This window comes from Orycteropus afer, unplaced genomic scaffold (genome assembly GCF_000298275.1).
Source record: "Orycteropus afer afer isolate SDZICR_OR568_19922 unplaced genomic scaffold, OryAfe1.0 scaffold00193, whole genome shotgun sequence".
Classification (NCBI taxonomy): Eukaryota; Metazoa; Chordata; class Mammalia; order Tubulidentata; family Orycteropodidae; genus Orycteropus; species Orycteropus afer.
In genome coordinates, this window is record NW_006921780.1 from 5,608,138 (window position 1) to 5,628,130 (window position 19,993).

At 41.2% G+C, this 19,993-nt stretch overlaps 1 protein-coding gene across 1 annotated transcript in view; it reads left to right on the forward strand.

The window, feature by feature from the left end:
- Window positions 1-256: 256 nt before the first annotated feature.
- The window catches only part of LY9 (lymphocyte antigen 9), a 22,196-nt gene continuing 2,459 nt past the window's right edge, over window positions 257-19,993 (forward strand). The window contains exons 1-7 of the mRNA XM_042781903.1: window positions 257-380; window positions 4,764-5,126; window positions 10,139-10,411; window positions 10,886-11,227; window positions 13,227-13,496; window positions 15,327-15,431; window positions 16,793-16,872. Of these exons, the coding sequence (XP_042637837.1) occupies window positions 257-380; window positions 4,764-5,126; window positions 10,139-10,411; window positions 10,886-11,227; window positions 13,227-13,496; window positions 15,327-15,431; window positions 16,793-16,872 (1,557 nt within the window). The remainder of the gene's footprint in view (window positions 381-4,763; window positions 5,127-10,138; window positions 10,412-10,885; window positions 11,228-13,226; window positions 13,497-15,326; window positions 15,432-16,792; window positions 16,873-19,993) is intronic.

Genomic DNA, 19,993 nt, shown 5'->3' on the forward strand with positions numbered 1-19,993 from the left:
TGAGAGAAGTAAGACAAAACCAAATACAGAACCCAAGTCATCTAATGCAAAACTAAAGGAAGTGATGCTCAGTAACCTTACAAATCCCAAAAATGTTCTAAATATAAGACTTGAGCCCTCTGCCACAACCTGAGTAGGTAGGAGGAGTCCGTGCTGCAGGCTATAACCCACCCTCTCGGAAGCACATGTGCATACACTCTTGCGGAAGTTGTGGTAAGTTCTTCCTCCTTCAGCTGAGAGCTAAAAGGAGATCATCATGGCAGACTTGAAGAGATATACAAGCGACTGTGCTCTGGGGCCTTTCTTGGTTAAGGCACAGAAGAGTCAGTCACACATATTCTCTCCCACTCTATGGACCCCTCTCCTCTTCCTTTTCTTGGGTAAGTCCATACTGTGCCCACCATGGTTTACTACTGGTGTTTCTCTGTCTCTGGTCACATTGATAAAATCCAGGAATCTGTGGAATTGTTCTGCAGGTTTCCCCTTATTCTGAGTTCTGCATGTGTATGTGTATTTATTTATGTGTATGACTGAGTGTGGGCATTTTCACCCACCATGAGTAGGTGGCATTCTAGTCCCTGCTTCAGATCATTCTAATGTTCCTCTCACCCTCATATTTTCCCTGCTTTAAAAAAAGAAGAGCCAAGTGATGAGTTTCTTCCTGGTCAATGGGGATGAAATCCACAGTGAGATTCAGGAAAATGCCCATGATATCAAGCCAGCTAGCAATTTCCTAGGGAGGGATAGAATTGTTGGAGCTTCTTTCTACATCCTGCCTTGTTTATCACATACCCTGAACTACTAAGACTTCACTGGGGACTTGGAGAGAGTCACCCTAAGCTAGGTGACTTCTATCTGAATATCCTTTTGGAGCCCTACCTCCCCATCAAGGTCTAAGCCCTGTTAGTCCCTGGGGACCATCTCCTCGCAGCATGGCCTGGCCCACTACTACCCAGGAGGCAGAGCTGATCCAGGATTCCATACCTGCCCCCAGGGAGGATCTGAGGCACCTGGGATCTCAGCCACCTGGGACTGTGCCCCTCTGGGATGTGCTTTTCCCAGAACCCTAGAGGGTGGTACAGGTAGCACTGGTTGCTTCAGAACAGTTGGTGAGAGGAGGCAGGAGGTGGGGGAAGCCCTAGAAAAACTCTCCTAGATATATGGATGGGGGATGGAGAGAGTGGACTTCAGTACTAGCCAATAGGAAGTTCCAGGCTGACTTCACTTCACTTTCAGTTTCATCCTTGCTCACTACAAAAACACAGGAAGTAGCAGGGCTGTTTTATATGCATGTAATCCTTGGGTGCACCCTGGTTCTGTTGGGTGAACCTGAAACAATCTACATCCAATGCTATTCAAGCCTCGAATGATTACCACAGTGATTTTGGAACTGTTCAGGTCAAAGAGGCTTCTCCCTCAGTCTGGCTCCATGGAGTGGGGTGATTTCACACCTTTCTCTTTTTCCAAAAGGGAAGGGTTTTGTTTTGTTTTAAGGTTTTAGGAGATAGTAGGATGAAAAGATCCTTTATTTTAGTATCAGAAACATTTGAAGTTAAGTCCTTACTCCATTATTTACTAGCCATGTGGGACTCTATTTGAGTTAATAAGATGTATCATGCTAAATTCTTTCACAGATTAGAGATGACACATATAAATGGCTTAGCATATAGTAGGTGGAAGGTATGACTGTTACTATAATGATTATTATTATTTGGAAACTTTTAAAGAGTGATTAGTTAAATTCAGTTATCATTATCATATCATTGAACTTTCTTTTATAATATTTCAAATGGTACAGTTCAAAGTAAGAGGGCTAATACTTGCGACTACTGTAACTATACTGAGAGCACTATATTTTTGCAACAAACTTTGACTTGTGAGGCCCACATCCTGCTCTTCACTCTCAGTGAAAGTCTGTGAGGCTGTTTTTATCCCTGATGTAAGGAAAGATGAGATTAAAACATGGTCATATGTACCCAACCAAGCCCCAGTATCATCCAGCTAGGGCTGGTCAATACTACCAGCTCCCACCACTGCGGGGGCACTATTTATATAAAACCTGGGCACTGCAACCCGGTAAGCCTATCTCAAGTAACTGGCTAAACTATCTGTGATGGAGCTAAGTATAGAATAATTTTGAGAACTACATGGAGTGATTTATATAACGTGCTTCATACGCACCTCACAATAGAAAGTAGTTTCTTCCAGATGGAAAAATTTCTCTTTTAGGCAACCTCACAGCAACTCAACTTTTTTCTTCTGAGTCTGACCACAGAATCCACCCGAACTTACCTGCTCACGTCCAGGCTACTTATTGGGTCCTCCCTAGCTGCCCCTCTATAAAGCTCCAATAATCAGCTGATGTGGATCTGGGCAGGAAACATTCACACCTGCAACAATCAAGGAGTCTCTTCTGAGTCTCTTCTCTGTTTACATGTACGCTAACCACCTAGACTTCAAAGCACACCTCCACTTTTCTCCATCTCTCCAGGCTGTATTTATGCCTCTTCTCTTCAGCTAACGATTTCTATTTATTTCTCCACCCAGAATTCCTGGGATAGTCTGGGTACTAAAAGCATCTGACTTGATTTAGAATTCCTAGACTACTCTCTAGTGTCTCGGAACCATGGCATCTGAGAACCCAATCTGGGCTCCCCAGCAGACCCCACAGGACCCCTATAAGGAAATTAGCTGCCTTGGCTGAATGGTAGGCCCTTGAAAGTTTTGGTAACAATATTTATCGGGGATCCTAAGGGCAGAGCAGGTCTCCCTGGCCAAGCCAAAATCAGTCTGAGATTCCCCAGAAAAAGATGAGGAAGGCTGGATGAGGTGGGGGTGAGACATGCTCCTTTTGTTCCCAATATTTTATTATGAAAATTTTCAAACATTCAGAAAAGTTGAAAGAATTTTTCAGTGAACACTCATATTCCTACCACCTAGGTTCTATCATTAACATTTTATTTTACTTCCTTTTCATACATCTGGAACCCTGGTTACGTACTTGGCTGCTGAGAGGTCAGTGGTTCAAACCCACTAGCTGCTCTGTGGGAGAAAGATGTGGCAGTCTACTTCTGTAAAGATCACAACTTTGAAAACCCTAGGTTGCAGTTCTGCTCTGTCCTATAGAGTCACTATGAGTAGGAATCAACTAGATAGAAGTGGTTTTTGTCACGCATATATCCATTTATCCATCCCTCCAACTGTTCATCAATTCATCTTATTTTTAAAAGATGCTCGTTTTCACTTCATTAGTTCTTTACAGTTTGAACAGCCTGCTTTCTTTTAATCCTTACTGTATCCCTCAAGGAAGATGATATAAGCATTCTATCTTACAAATGAGTAAACTGATACTCAGAGAAAATCAGAAATCCACTCAGTGGCTTATGGGGCATGGAATGTGGGGGTAAAACTGTTCTGAGTGGTGCTGTCAGAGGTGGTGACACCAAAATTACTGTCTATAAAATTCATGTGCAGAGTTTCAGCAGAAATGTATTATTTTTCTAAAAATATCCTTGCACTTAGCTTTAACAACAAAAGCAATTTTTTGTAAGCCCAGCTTACTTGTATCTATGCCTATAAGACTAAAAATCTCTATGCTAATTTACTTTTTGAATTTTCTAATGGGAGCTCTGGTGGCGTAGTGCATAAGGCGCTTGAGTGCTAACCAGAAGACTAGCAGTTCAAACCCACCAGCCACTCCTCAAGAAGGAAGATTGGGCAATCTACTTCCGTAGAGATACCGCCTCAGAAACCCAAGAAAGGGTCGCTATGAGTTGGGTCCAACTCGACGGCAATGAGTTTGGCTTGTTTTTTTTTTTTTTTTAAAGCACTCCAGTCAGAGCTGTCTTTATTACCCAATTACAATGATGTTTTGAATTACATGGTTTCTTCTGCATGCGCTATAAGCATGCACTGTTGTTTTTGTTGCTGCCAGTGTTTTTATAGTCGCTGATTTTGTCAACTCTTCCCATGTTTTAGCTACAATATTGTGGTAATTAGTATTTGTGAACCTATGTCAATAACTTTTTGAGAATGAAGTAGTAATTAAAGGAAAAGAAGAAAATTGTAATTAAGAATGTAATTCAATGTAAAAAGATTTTACAAAACAATTTTGTTGTTAGTATTTATATAATCTAAGAAATATTACATTTAAGAAATTTACAACTATATTTATCACATATTAATCCATGATTTAAATTTATAATAAATATCACTGAAGGCTCTCTATAGGAGCTCTGGTAGCATACTGACTAAGGCACTTGACTGCTAACCAGAAGGCTGGTAGTTCAAACCCATCAGCCACTCCTCGGAAGGAAGATAGGGCAATCTACTTCCATAGTGATACTGCCTCGGAAACCCAAGGAGGGGTCTCTATGAATCGGGTCCAACTCGATGGCACATAACAACAACAACAACAATTCTCTACGGTCTGGTATGGCAGGCTTCCCATTGTGGGGGAGTGACACCATGAGTTTTCTCATTGGGTGACACCAATCCCAGTGACACCACTGCCAAGGCCATAAGGCTAATTCCCCTGTTGAAACAGAAACCTAGAAGGTCTGTTTTCCTGACTATTGTATCTACTTTCATTGGCAAGAGTGTTTGGTGAAAGAAGGAATAAGTGAATGAATGACTTTGCTAGGCAGTAGAGCTAGAAGGACGAAAGCAGGAATCTCATCTCTGTCCTCTAATACCCTCAGTGTCTGACATTTGTGTTCAATACATGTTTACTGAGTGAATGAATGCTGCCTTGAGGAGTCCAGCTGCTCCTCCAAGTGCCTCTTCTGTCTCTGCAGGACTAAGAGCCTTTGGAGAGGACTCAGTCTCAACAGCCGTGAAAGGGATCCTGGGGGAGTCTGTGACTTTCCCCCTGAACATCTCAGTAAGCACAGAGATTGAGCATGTCGCATGGAGTAGACCCCAAATTGCCCTTGTTTTAGCATACCCAGGAGGACAGGTTACCTTTCTGGCCAAAAGCTATCAGAGCCGACTAAGCATCTCCAACCAAAGCTACTCTCTGCACATCAGCAATCTGACTCTGAAGGATGCAGGGCTCTACCGAGCCCAGATAAACAGAAATGATTTTGCCATCACCACCGAAGAGAAATTCATTCTGTACATCTACGGTAAGTTCCAAAGAGCTTCTGTTAGTTTTGATCTTTATTTATTTATTTATTTTTATCTTTATTTTTAAAAACAGATTTTTTTTTTTTTAATTTATCACTCTAGGATAAATATAGAGGAGCCCTCTGGTGGCATAGAGCCACTCCTTGGAAGGAAGACTGGGCAATCTACTTCCATAGAAACACCACCTCAGAAACCCAAGGGGTCACAATGAGTCACAACGGACTTGATGGCAGTGAGGTGTTTTTTTTTTGGTGGCACAGTGGTATGACTACCACTTTGATCTTTTTTCCCAATTCCATATATACAGATGTCAGGAATGGACAACACAGCTATAAACTCTTTGCACATTGTATAATTTCATGTAATTGATCCCCTACTCACAGTCACATAGGTTGTTTCCAATATTTTTCTCTCTCAAACAGTGTTCCAGTGAATATTCTGATGCATCTGTCTTTCACATATACAATAGGATAAATTCTGAAAGATAAACCTATAGAATAAATTCATGGAGTCAAGTTACTTAGTCAAAGAGTATATACATTTTTTATTTTGTCAGAGATTTCCGAATCACCTTTATGTTATCAAATAACCTTTCCACCAGCAATATTTGAGAGTACATTTCCCCATATTCTTGATAACTGAAATTACCAAACATATTTATCTTTGCCAAACTGATTAGTAAATATAGTATTTTATAGTTTAAATTTATATTTTTCTAATCATAAGTGAGTTAAGCATATTTTCATGTGTTTCAGAGCCATTTGTCTTCTCTTTTCTATGACTATTGATATCCTTTAGCAATCTTTCTATTGAGTACTTTGACCTTTTATATTGATTTTTAGAATGCTCTGTATATATTAATATTCAAAGGAGCTCTGATGGTGTAGTGGTTAAGGCATTTTTCTGCTACTTAAAGGTTGGTGGTTTGAACTCACCAGCCACTCCACAAAAGAAAGATGAGGCAGTCTGCTCACAAAAAGATTTACAGTCTTGGAAACCAATGAGTTGCAGTGAGCCAGAATCAGCTCGATGGCAGTGAATTTGGTTTTCTGTGTATGTTAAGAAAACAGAGTTTTTTGCGGAGCAAAATCCAAAAACTCAATAATGACTAGAATTACTGGTCAGATGAAGTCTGGTGAGAATCCCAATACTATGGACCTGAAATACATTCAGCGCCTGGAGTAAAACTCACCCCTGGGGTGGGCCCTCAGCCCAATAGTTAACAAGATATACATGCAGATCACTCAACCCAGAATGCCGCACCCACACAATCAATGGTAATACGTCCCTTAAAGCAGTAGACATGGGACACCAAAGAACCAACATTCAAACTGAGGAAATGCAGGACAAACAGGAGTGCATAATTATGAGGGGCACAGGAGGAGTGCTGCAGGGTAGGGAGGGGAGGAGACTGGGTTAGGGTTGGACATGCCGAATGGGGAATGAAACTAAATGTACACATGACTTTGAATTTAAAACAAACTCTTAAAATAAATAATAATAATAATAATAATAATAAAACAGAGTTTCTGCAGCTAATAGAATGAATTTACTCAATATGTAATGGCATAGAACAATATCCAAGCTATATTGTTAATTTTATAAAAAAATCAGAACAGTATATATAGTATGATATCATATGTATAGGGAGCTGTATTGGGAGATGTGGTGGCTCTGTGGTTAAAGCATTGGGCTGTTAACCAAAAGGTTGGTGGTTCAAACCCACCAGCTGCTCTGTGGGAGAAAGATAAGGCAGTCTGCTTCTGTAAAGATGTATAACCTTGGAAACCCAATTGGCAGTTCTACTCTGTCCTATAAGGTTGCTATGAGTTGCAATCAACTTGATGGCTATAGGTTTTATCATATGTATGTATATACCTAAAATATCTCTGCAAGAATCAATACACTGCTCATAACAATGATTGCTTCTACAGAAAGGAAATAGATGGATGGAGAAACAGAAGAAAGAAAACTTGCTTTTTTGTTGTTGTTGTTGTGTACCTTTTTTTTTTTTTTCAATTTCATGCATTTATTGCTGTTGTTAGGTGTCCTTGAGTCAATTCCAACTCATACAACCCCACGTACAACAGAATGAAACACTGTCCAGTCCTGCACCATCCTCACAATAATTGCTGTGTTTGAGCACATTGTTGCAGCCATTGAGTATCCATCTTGTTAAGGTTTTCCCTCTTTTTCATTGACCCCTACTTTACCAAGCATGATGTCTTTCTCCAAGGTTTGGCTCCTCTTGATAGCATGTGGAAAGCATATGAGGTGAAGTTTTGCGATTCTCACTTTTAAGGAGCATTCTGGCTGTACTTCTTTGAAGACAGATTTTTTTTTTTTCTGGCAGTCCATGGTATATTTAATATTTTTCACCAACAGCATAATTTAAAAGCATCAATTCTTCTATAGTCTTCCTTATCCATTATCCAGCTTTTGCATGCATATGAGGTGACTGAAAGGACCATGGCTTGGTCAGGTGCACCTTAGTCTTCAAAGTGACATTTTTGCTTTTTAACACTTTAAAGAGATCTTTTGCAGCAGATTTTCCCAATGCAATACATCATTTGACTTCTTGACTGCTGCTTTCTTGACTGGGCATTGATTGTGGATCCAAGTAAAAATTAAATCCTTGACAATTTCAATATTTTCTTTATCATGATGTTGCTCATTGGTCCAGTTGGGAGGATTTTTTGTTTTCTTTATATTGAAGTGTAATCCATATTGAAAGCTACATCTTTGATCTTCATCAGTAAGTGCTTCAAGTCTTCTTCACTGTCAGCAAGCAACATTGTGTTGTTTGCATATTGTAGGCCACCATTGAGTCTTCCTCCAATCCTGATGTCATGTTCTTCTTCATATAGTCCAGCTTCTTGGATTATTTGCTCAGCACACTGGTTAAATAAGTGTGGTGAAAAGATGCAACACTGATGCACATCTTTCCTGATTTTAAACCATGCAGTGTCCCCTTGTTCTGTTCAAATGACTGCCTCTTGGTACAGGTTGTTCATGGGCACAACTAAATGTTCTGGAATTCCCATTCTTTGTAATATTATCTATATTTTTTAATAATTCACACAGTTGAATGCCTTTGCACAGTCAATAAAACACAGGTAAACATCTTTCTGGTATTCAGCATTGACATCCCTGGATCCACGTTCTCTTCTGAATCTGGCTTGAATTTATGGCAGTTCCTTGTCTACATACTGCTGCAACCATTTTTTTCAATTATCTTCAGCAAAATTTTGCTTATGCATGATATTAATGATATTGTTTTGATAATTTCCACATTCTGTTGAATCACCTTTCTTTGGAATGAGCACAAATACGGATCTCTTTCAGTCATGTAGCTGTCATTCAAATTTCTTGGCATAGATGAGTGAGCACCTCCAGTGCTGCATTTTTTTGTTGAAACATCTCAATTGGTATTCCATCAATTCCTGGAGCCTTGTTTTTCACCAATGCCTTCAGTGCATGTTGGACTTCTTCTTTCAATAGCATCCGTTCTTAGTCATATGCTACCTCCTGAAATATTTAGACATTGACTAATTCTTTTTGGTACAATGAGTATGTATTCCTTCCATTTTCTTTTGAAGCTTCCTGTATCATTCACTATTTTGCCCATAGAATCCTTCAATATTGCAGCTCAGGCTTGAATTTTTTCTTCAGTTCTTTCAGCTTGTGAAATATCAAGAATGTCCTTCCCTTTTGGTTTTCTAGCCCCAGGACTTTGAACATTTTCTTACTATACTTTATCTTCTCGAATGGCCTTGGCAATTTTCTGTTTAACTCTTTTACATCATCATTTATTCCTTTCGCTTTAGATATTCCGCTTTCAAGAGCAAGTTTCAGAGTTTCTTTTCATATCTATTTTGGTCGTTTCTTCCTTTCTTGTGTTTTAAATGTCTTTTTGCTTTCTTTATGTATGATGTCCTTGATGTCGTCCCACAACTCATCTGGTCTTTAGTCATTAGCGTTCAATGCATCAGATCAATTCTTCAGGTGGTCTCTAAATGAAGGTGAGATATATTCAAGGTTGTCTTTTTCCCCTCATGGACTTTTGTTTTAATTTTATTCAACTTCAACTCTAACTTTCATATGAACAATTGATGGTCTGTTCTGCAGTCAGCCCCTGGCCTTGTTCTGACTGACGATATTGAGCTTCACCATAATCTCTTTCCACAGATGTACTCTATTTGATCTCTGTGTATTCCATCTGGTGAGACCCAAGTGTACAGTCACCATTTACATTGTTGAAAAACGGTATTTGCAATGAATAAGCTGTTGGTCTTGCAAAATTCTATCATGCGATCTCCAGCATCGTTTCTATCCCAAAGCCATAGTTTCCAACTGCTGATCCTTCTTCTTTATTTCCAACTTTCACATTCCAATCACTAATATTTATCAATGCATCTTGGCTACATGTTTGAGCAATTTCAGACTGCAGGAGTTGGTAAAAATCTTCAATTTCTGCATATATTTGCTTAGTCAAAAAATAACACTTAATTCAACACACAAACTATGAAGACTGGAGATAGAACAAAAGGGAAGGAAAGGACAAAGAAGTTCTGGGAGAAAATGTGTCCTAAGTTCAGAGCAAAAGGCATGGGCAACTCAAATTCTAAAAGTGGATCCAACCCCCTACCTCCCAGTGTTTGGAGCCAGGTCATTCATCCATTTATTCACCAAATATTCATGAGTGCTTTTCATAGACCAAGTTGAGTGTCAGGTGTTTGAATATAAGGGTCAACTCTGCCCTTGAGGAGTTCACATACTAATGAGGGAGAGAAAGAGAAGTAATCAGTTATAAATCATGCTGAGCCATGGTGGTAACCCCTGTGGAGGACCAATGAAAGCAAGAGGAGAGGCATTCCTTCCAGTCTCCAGTAGGAAGCTAAGAGAAAACTCCCCTGGAACAGTAATGCTTGCTTCTCTTCTCCCTGCTGCCACAGCTCTCACCTATTAGGAAGGAGTCTGAATAGTCCTCCCTTTGCTGCTATTTCTGCAGAGAAACTGAAGAAGCCCCAAGTCACCTTTATAGCCACCATGTCTGAGAGTGCCTCCTGTAACCTCACGCTGATATGTTCTGTGGAGGGACCAGGGCAAAGTGTTGTGTTCAGCTGGATCGTGGTAAGTCCCCATGCTTCTGAGTCCTGTGGGGGCTCCACTCTTACCATCTCCTGGAAGCCGTGTGACCCGGACCTGGTATATATCTGCACAGCCAAGAACCCTGTCAGCAACAGCAGCTCCTTCCCTGTCCGTGCCCAGGAGTTCTGTGCAGGTACCTGATGCCAGTTGGGCCCTCCAGGGAATTCCAGAAAAAATATTGAGCAGCTGTGGGCCCTAAACCCCCGGGTTCTGGCAGGACACTGATGGGGTGGGGAAGCAAGAGAAAAGGCCTGAAGACTCTGTTCTCTACCCTCGGATGCTTGACAGAGGATGGCAGAGAACTTGGAAAGTCCCAGGGAACTATGAAAACTCCAAAGGCAGAACAGAGGAAGGGAAAAAAATATGGATGGCAGGGTTGAGAGTGATCTTTGCTTGGATAGAGGTGTCTCTTGGGGTATCTTCAAAAGGGTAGACAGGGCAGGAGAGGTCTGGTATACCATCAGGTGGAATGAGTAGTCATAAGAAAAGCAATACAGAAGCCTCATCAGAGGATAAGGGAGCAAGAAGGGGCCTTCAGAAGGCTGGCTGAGGGGCAAAGGAGTTGAGAGACAGTAACTGAGCTGCCATGTCTCCTCTCTGACTACAGATCCAGGAGCTTCCAGAGGAGGAACAATGGAACAGCCAGTAATAGGGGTCCTGGGAGAGTCGGTCACCTTTCCCCTGATGATCCCAGCCAGTCAGGACATAAAGAAAGTTGTCTGGATGTCTAACACATTTGTTATCAGCAAAGATCTGAGAGAAGCAGCAACAGAAGGCCCAACTATTAAATCCAAGGAACCCAATGAGGACCCAATGTGGCTCTTCAGTGAGGGCTACTCCCTGAAGATCAGTCAGCTAAAGATGGAGGACGCCGGCACCTATACAGCTTACCTGTGCTCAGAGACCCCCAGAGTCACTAGCACGAAGCAGTTCACTCTGCATATCTACCGTAAGTCTCTGGGTAGAGCCTCCATCATTAGATTCCTTCTCTGAAAGGTTTCTCCTCTTTGCTGCCTTCCTCACCTCCCTCCTTTCCTATGTCCCTCCTTGTATGAAAATGCCTCAGGCCACTAGGACAGCCATTCAGTTCACACCAGTTGATTCACAGGAGGAAAAATTACAACCAGCAGCTAGAAAAATCTACCTGTCAAGTTCTCCCTTCCTATAATCATCTATTAGGCCTCCCACCACCCAACATTCAGGTACCTGCTTCCTACATTGATCATCAGATGGGACCAGAAACTCTCCAAACTGTGTTTTTATAAAGCCTTGTCATTTTCTATTAAGGCAGAGCTAATTGAGGTAGAATCAGAGAAGACTGAGGAGAAGCCTCTGTCGGTGTTCAGATGGCTCTGTGGCCTCTGAGAGTGTGGGCTGCTCAGCAACCTTGAGTGTGAGGGAGAGAATGTACATTGTTCTTACTTAGCCCTGGGCTGCAAGGAGACTTGACAGGATGGTTTGCATGGTTTGAGTTTGTCAACTCCTTTATCTGTATCATTCAAGAGTAGTCAACATGCCTACTGCCTGTATTTGTTGGTGTCAGGGTACATGTGAAAAGAGTCACTCCCCATGGTCTTATTAAAATATGCGGCAAGTTGGCTAAGAACAGGGGACACTGGTGGTTCAGTGGTAGAATTCTTACCTTCCATGTGGGACTCTTGGGTTCAGTTCCTGGCCAATGCACCCGAAGAGCAGTCACTATCTGTTTGTCATTAGTGGTATGCATGTTGCTGTGATGCTGGACAAGTTTCAGTGGAGCTTCCAGACTAAGATGGCCTAGGAAGACAGGCCTGGTGATCTAGTTCCAAAAATCTGCCATTGAAAACCCTGTATATCATAACGATCCAACCATACCCTATCATGAGGCAGAACCAGGCAGCATCTTATTATGTTGTGCAAGGGGTCACCATGAGTCAGAAACCAACTTGATGGAAGCTAACAACAACAGGCCAAATGCACACCCAGTGAATGTTGTAACTCAATTATAAAAGAACCAGCAAGAAGATTAAATAAAAAACATAAACCAGGAACAAGCAGAGCCAGCCGTATTATTTCTTTAAAAATTGCTAACTGTATTAGTTTCCTAGGGCTGCTCTAACAAAGTACCACAAAGTAGGTGACTTTAAAAACAGAAATGTATTATGTCACAGTTCTGGAGGCTATGAGTCCAAATTCAGTGTGTCAGGGTCACATTCTCTCTGAAGGCTCTAGAAGAAGTTCCCTTCTTATCTCTATGTTTCTGGTAGCCCCAGATGTTCCCTGGCACGTAGATGCATCTTCATATAGCCATCTTTCCTATGTCTGTCTCTCTTTGTCTCTTCTCCTCTTCTATAGGACATCTCTCATATTGGATTAGGACACACCCTACTCTGGTATGATCTCATTTTAACTGAAAACTTGTTCAGTGACTCTATTTCCAAACAAGGTCACATTCACAGGTACCTGGGTTAGGACTTCAACATAAACTGGGGAGGGGAGGAGAGGTTACAATCAATCCATCACAAAAACATTCATTAAGCACCTGCTATATTATAGGTGTTATGTTACCTGCATTAGCTCATATAAGTAAACAAATAAATAAGATGATGGGACCTCAAATGCAAGCCTTGGAAGAGCCTTCAGAGCCCTTAGAAGGACTGTGCTTATTTTTGTTGAATGGTTTGCTTGTTTTTTTACAGCTGTAAGCATATCATATAGAATGATGCATCTTTTCTTTTTTCAGTTTTCAATAACTCCTTTATTTCACACATAAGCATCAAAGCCCCATAAGGTGAAGTGACATGCCTGAGATGTCACAGCTAACAAGAGAAAGGCCAAGCACACTAAAACGCTAGCACTTTCCCAGCCTTAACACAGAGTCAAACCTCAGTGAATATATTTTGAACAATTAAAAATACAGTTGCTTGATGGGCTGATGCCACTCTGGGCTTGTCTTTCTCCTCACACAGGGAGGCTGGAGAAGCCGAAAATCACCTGGAGCCCCAGGCCCCCTGAGGGCGGTATCTGCAGGGCCACCCTGACTTGCTCAGTGGAGGACAGTGGAGATGATGTGACGTACAGATGGATCTTCCAGCAGAAGGGAGCTGTTGTGTTCCAAGAGGGGTCATTCCTCAATGTCTCCTGGAGAAGCACTGAAAATCACCCCAATTTCACCTGCATAGCCACAAATCCCATCAGCAACAGTTCCTGGGAGTTTCTTTCTGGGAATATCTGTCCAGGTTTTTATCTTCATCATTACTTTCTGACAGCCCTCAGGACCTCAGCTCCAAAAGAGTATGTGGTTCTTTATGAAAGTACAGCAAGGCAGTTTGGGCAAGAGACTTTTAGAACAGCACATTCCAACAGAAGTATAACTGTAGCCATGTATGTAATTTCTAAACAGAACTCAGAGTTCAGTTCTGCTTTTGCTGTATGGCATTGAGTAAATTCCTTAGCCTCTCCTAGACTCGTTTTCTTTATGTATACTATGGGAGACTGTAAAAATATCTGCCTCATAGTATTGTTGTGAAGACTGATTGTGCCAAAATGCACAAAATCCTAGAATAGTGCTTGGCAATAGTGCTAGGCCTTCCTTTTTAACTTATTCACATAGTCTTGTTCCTTGATTGTCTGCATTCCTTTCCATATCAACTTTTCTTCACAATTCTCTAAGGTTGTTAAACTTTTTTTTAGTTTGGCTTTTTAATAGTCATGTCAAAGACAGAAACATGTAAAGTTAATCTTTATATATTTTTTAACCTAATATATTGAAAATAGGAGCTCTGATGGAGTAGTGCCTAAGGCATTTGACTGCTAACCAGAAGGCTGGCGGTTCAAACCCACCAGCCACTCCTCGGAAGGAAGGTTGGGCAATCTACTTCTGTAGTGATACCACCTTGGAAACCCAAGGAGGGGATGCTATGAGTAAGATCCAACTTCATGGCAGTGGTTGCATTGCGTTTGTTGTTATATTGAAAATATCATCATTGCAATATGTATCTAATATTTTTTCAATGAGTAGTGAAATAGTTTATATATTATCTTGTACCAATTCTTTGAAATACAGTATTTTACAGCATATCTCAATTCAGATGCTAAAGATTAATGGGTATATTCTATCTGTATTTAGAGTTTATACAATTTACAGCTGAAATAAAGCATATTTACATATCCAAGTTGTTCCAACATACTTAGTAATTTTTAAACAACTGAATTTTGTGTCAGTTTAAAATCTGATTAATGAAAATTTAAAAAATTTTGTTCCACTAACCACATTTTAAAGCTTGCACTGGGCTCATGGCACAGCATTAGAGAACAGTGGAGAAAAGTTGATAGGAAGCTGATACAGAAAGGGATGGAGAGAATCAAGGAACAAGTCTATGTGAATAAGTTAAAAAGGAAGGCCTAGGGTCTCTTACTAAATGCCTAGCACTATTCCAGGATTTTGTGCATTTTAGCACGATCAGTCTTCACAACAGCACTACGAAGCAGATATTCTTACAGTCTCCCATAGAATACATAAAGAAAACAAGACTTAAAGAGGTTAAGGAATTTACCAGCACCATACAGCAAAAGCAGAACTGGAACTCTGAGTTCTGTCCTCTGTTCTTCCCTACAGGGAAGCAGAGGGAAGGTAAAGTCTACTCACGGTCGATGATGCTGGATCAGGCTGTATCTGGAAGATGGGTCCAGATCCTAGCTAAACAGGAATATGGGCTTTTTCTGTCTCAAGCCTGGAACTCCCCTACTACCAGTTACAGAAAGGGGCAATGTAGTTTGGTGGTTAAGTATGTTTTAGAATCAGAGAGATTGCATTCAAATCCTGACTCAGGTACTTAAACTCTCTGACACTGGGAAAATCGTAAACCTAGAGATGTATTTACTACTGATACCTCTTGCCTAGAACAATATCTGCTCAATATATAGTTGTAGAATGAAAATCAACATTTTCTGCAATATTGTGGGATATTTAAGAGGCAAGTAGGGGATGGACATTATGTTCTGTCCATCATTTGCTCCACTGTCACTTGTCATTATTTGTATTAATATCACTCATTTCCTCTTCCAAGGGCCTGTGGAAAGCATGAAGTATTGGCCTATGATCTTCCTGGTAATTCCTATCCTTCTATGCTTTGGGATCTTCGGCTGGTACCTTTGGAAGCAAAAAGAACTGTGTAGGTTTGCAGAGACCAATGATGTCTGTCAACACTAGTCCATTTCTCTGGGGCCTTCCTTTCCTCAGGAGGATTCTCTGTACTCTAATCCCTTCCTACTTCTTGTCTTCCAAGATCTCATATCTTCTCAGAGTGATGGATGGGAGAGAAGGAGATGTTAGTTAGTGCTCTTTAGTTATAACCAAACCAAAAACCAAACTCACTGTCATCGAATAGATTTGACTCATAGTGACCCCTCCTTAGGTTTCCAAGGTGGTATCTCTATGGAAGTAAATTGCCCAGTCTTCCTTCCAAGGAGCGACTGGGGGCTTTGAACAACAGCCTTCTGGTTAGCAGCCAAATGCCTTAGGCACTACGCCACCAGAACGCCCACAATCAAAACCCAATTCAAACTAATTTAGACAAAAAGAGTGTTGGGGGGGATGACTTATTGATCACATAATCAATCTATAGGAAAGGTAGGAGGGGAGCTGGGCTTAAAAACAGATATCATCAGAGACTCAAATGTATCAGAGCTCGTCATCTCTCATCTCTGCTTCTCTCTTTGAGCTAGTTTAACTCCCTCCTACTGTCTGGTATCATAGTGCCTAAGGCACTTGACTGCTAACCAGAAGGCTGGTGGTTCAAACCCACCAGCCACTCCTCAGAAGGAAGATGGGGCAATCTACTTCCGTAGTGATACTGCCTCGGAAACCCAAGGAGGGGTCGCTATGAGTCGGGTCCGACTCAACAGCGCATAACAACAACAACTGAAGACATAAGGAGACCTGGTGAAGCAGCAGTTCAGCACTTGGCTACTAACCAAAAAGTCAGCAACTCAAACCCACCAACAACTCCACAGAAGAAAGATGTGGCAGTCTGCTTCCATAAAGATTACAGCGTTGGGAACCCTATGGGCCATTTCTACTCTGTCTTGTAGGGTTGTTATGAGTCTAAATTGACTGAATGGCAATGGGTTTGGTTTTTTGGATTGCAGCCAACAGAGAGGCAAGTGTGGAAGGTATACCACAACACAGCCATGATAGCTCAAGACTCATACATATTAATAGCTTAAGACCAGAAAAAGAAAAAACTTATTTCCCTCCAATTCCAATTTGAAAATTTTCAGAAAATAGCTCTGATTGGCCCTAGTTTAGGTCATGTGGCCACTTCTTGGGCTAATCATGTCACCAAAGGGGTGAGATATTATGATTTTTCTAGAATCTTGTTTTTGGAGTGGGTGTAGAACAGTTCACAAAAAGAACAGGATAGCTAGAATACATAGGGGTCCTGGAAGAATACATAGGACCTTTGATGCTCAAAGAAGCTTCTCTCCTCACAGCCCTCTTGATAAACCTTCTCTAACTTGGTTGGTTTCTCAGGTTCAGCTTCATCCTTCCCTTCCAGCCAAGTTGAGCCTCCAGCTGATGCACCAGGTAATATCACCAATGGTACAATCTATGGGGTCTCCATATGAAAGCTCCTAAGCCTTGCTACTCAAAATGTAGTCTGTCAATCAGCAACATGGGTATCAATCATGAGCTTTTCGGAAATGCAGAATCTTGGCAGCAGGTTTGGTGGGATGGAGTTTCCCATCGGCTCCCTCCTCACAGTGGCAGGGCAGAATCACCATCTCCCCAAGGCTGGACCCTCCTTTTCTGGTACCCCCAGCGAATGAGGATGAGTGAATTGCTAGGAACACCACTATTATCCCTGTCCCTCCTCCCCGACCCAGCACCTCTCCTCAACTCCCAAGGCCTGTTTCTTTAAATTCTCCATCATGTTTCCAAGGTACCCTCTTCTCTAGAGCCACTGCCACTACCTAAGTTCATGCTGTCACCAATTTTTGTTTAATTCTAGAAGTTTTCTTTATTGAATAGTCACATGGTACACAATAAAAAGTAAATCTCCTTCAAAATTCCAATCTCCAAGTCTCTTCCCCAGAGACAACCACTGTTAAAAGTTATGTATATCTAGATCCTTTCCGAGACTTTTTAGTATTTACAGGTATTATATATATAAAGGAGATCTGGTGGGGCAGTGAGTAAGGCATTTGGCTGCTAACTGAAAGGTTGACAGTTCAAACTGACCAGCTGCTGTGTGGGAGGAATATGAGGCAATCTACTCCTGTAAAAATTACAGCCTTGGAAACCCTATGGTGATCACTATGAGTCAGAATCAACTTGATGGCAGTGTGTTTTTTTGTTGTTGTGTGTATATATGGGTGTGTGTATGTGTGTGTGTGTGTATATATATATATATAAATGAGAATAATCTATACAAACTTTTCTGAACCTTGGTTAACTTAACAGTATATCCTAGCAAACCAGCATATGCAGATTAAGACTGTCTCTCATTTATTCCATTCTAGAGATACATCTTAACTTATTTAACCAGTTTTTATTAATGAACATTTCTATTCCTTGTTACTTCTTTCCTTGTTCTAGCTTCCTAGAAGGCCATCCCCTTTTCTGAGTTTCTTCTTTCTATCCCTTCTACTCACCAGCTTCCAAAGCTAAGCTCTGACCTGTTCTAAAATCAACGGCTCCTCACGGCCTTTTGTCTTTTTCTCAAGAGAAAATATAACCTAGAGGTCAGGTGCACAAGTTCTGGAGTCAGAAAATCTTGTATTCAAATGCCAGCTCACTTCTCTTTTGGTGATGTGATCTTGAGAAATTTAGTCTCTTAGCCCCGGTTTCCTTATTGTACAAAATGAAAAGCACCTATGTCCCAGAGTTGTTGTGAGGGGGATAATGCACAAAATAAGTGCTCAGTAGATGGTAACTCAGTATGGGGCTAGACCTCCTTCTATTTTTTTTCTACACAAAGCCCATACAGGGCAATATTGAGTAGTGGGTGAGAGCATCAGGGACCAGCATCAGGGACCAGGCTGCCTGAATTCAAATCCTGGTCCTACCACTTACAAAGGGAGCTCTGGTGGTATAGTGCCCAAGGCATTTGACTACTAACCAGAAGGCTGGCAAATCTCACATGGGCAAATACCTAACCTATATGTGCTTCATAGTGCCTCAGGCATTTGACTGCTAACCAGAAGGCTGGCGGTTCAAACCCACCAGCCACTCCTTGGAAGGAAGGTTGGGCAATCTACTTCCATAGAGATACTGCCTCGGAAACCCAAGGAGGGGTCACTATGAGTCAGATCCAACTCGACAGCAGTGAATTTGGGTTTTTATCATATGTGCTTGAGTTTCCTCATCTATAAAAAAAAAAAAAAAAAGGATAGTTATTATCTATACTTCATGGGGATTTACACAGATTAAGAAAGTTTATTCATGAAAAGCATTTAGAACAGTGCCCGGCACAAGTTGTTGTCAGGTGCCATTGAGTCTATTCCAACTCATAGTCACATATGTGACAGAGTAGAACTGCCCCATAGGATTTTCTTAGCTATAATCTTTCTGGAAATAGATCCCTAGGTCTTTCTTCCACAGAACAGCTGGGTAAATTTGAACCACCAGCCTTACATTAGCACCCAAGTGCTTAACCATTCATACCACCAGGGCTCCTTCCTGGCATATACAAACAAAACAAAACAAAACACTGCCATTGAGTCAATTCCAACTCATTGCAAACCCCATTGCGTTTCCAAGGCTGTAAATCTTTACAAGAGTGCCTCAGCTTCTTCCCTGGAGCAGCTGGTGGGTTTGAACTGCCAACCTCCCAGTCAGCAGCCAAATGCTTTATCACCAGAACTCCTTTCCTAGCACATAGTAGGCATTTAATAAATGTGAGCTATTGTTATTATATACTTAGATCCAATCGACTGTTTGATGTGCCCCAAAGGCAAAGTTGACATCTACCTAGCGTGCCACAGCAGCTGTTTTAGAATAGGTTCCCATTCTGATTGTAAGACCATTGCAGTTATTAAATATTTTTACTCTCATCCCTTTCCAAGAGGGTGCCACAGTTCCATGACTGCCTTTAATCATACTGTTCCCTCCACCAACAATGCCCTATTCACCTGTCAAAATCCTGTCCCTACTTCAAGGTCAAATTCAAACACCATCACTTTCATGAGTTCTTCCCTGTTTCCCAACCAGAAGTCATCTCTTCCCGCCTCTATAATTTTCTCATATCTTTCACATGATTTGTAAAATATTTATGTTAATTGATTTGAATATGCATCAGGTCCCCCAGCTATCTAGTATACCCTTTTAGGACCGCGTCTAATTTATCTTTGTGTTTCCCAGAACATGTGTTATGGTGCTTGGCATAGTTTATCCAACGAGGTCAGTTCTCTCACTAAGAATAACTGAGTCCATCACATGTCATACTCAATGAATGTTATCAAATGAATGAATAAATAAATAATTGAAAGGAAGGAAGAAGAGAGAGAGAGGGTAGAATGGAACCCCTGAAAGACCAAGAAAACCTTCTCCTCCAGTTTCCTAGGCCCCATCTGAGGAAGGAGTCAGAGTAAATTTGAATCCTTACTGAAAATCAAGAGAAACATAGGGTTGACACACTTCATATATTTATGTATGTGTATATGTGTATATATGGAGCTCTGGTAGCATAGTGCCTAAGGCACTAGACTGCTAACCAGAAGGCTGGCGGTTCAA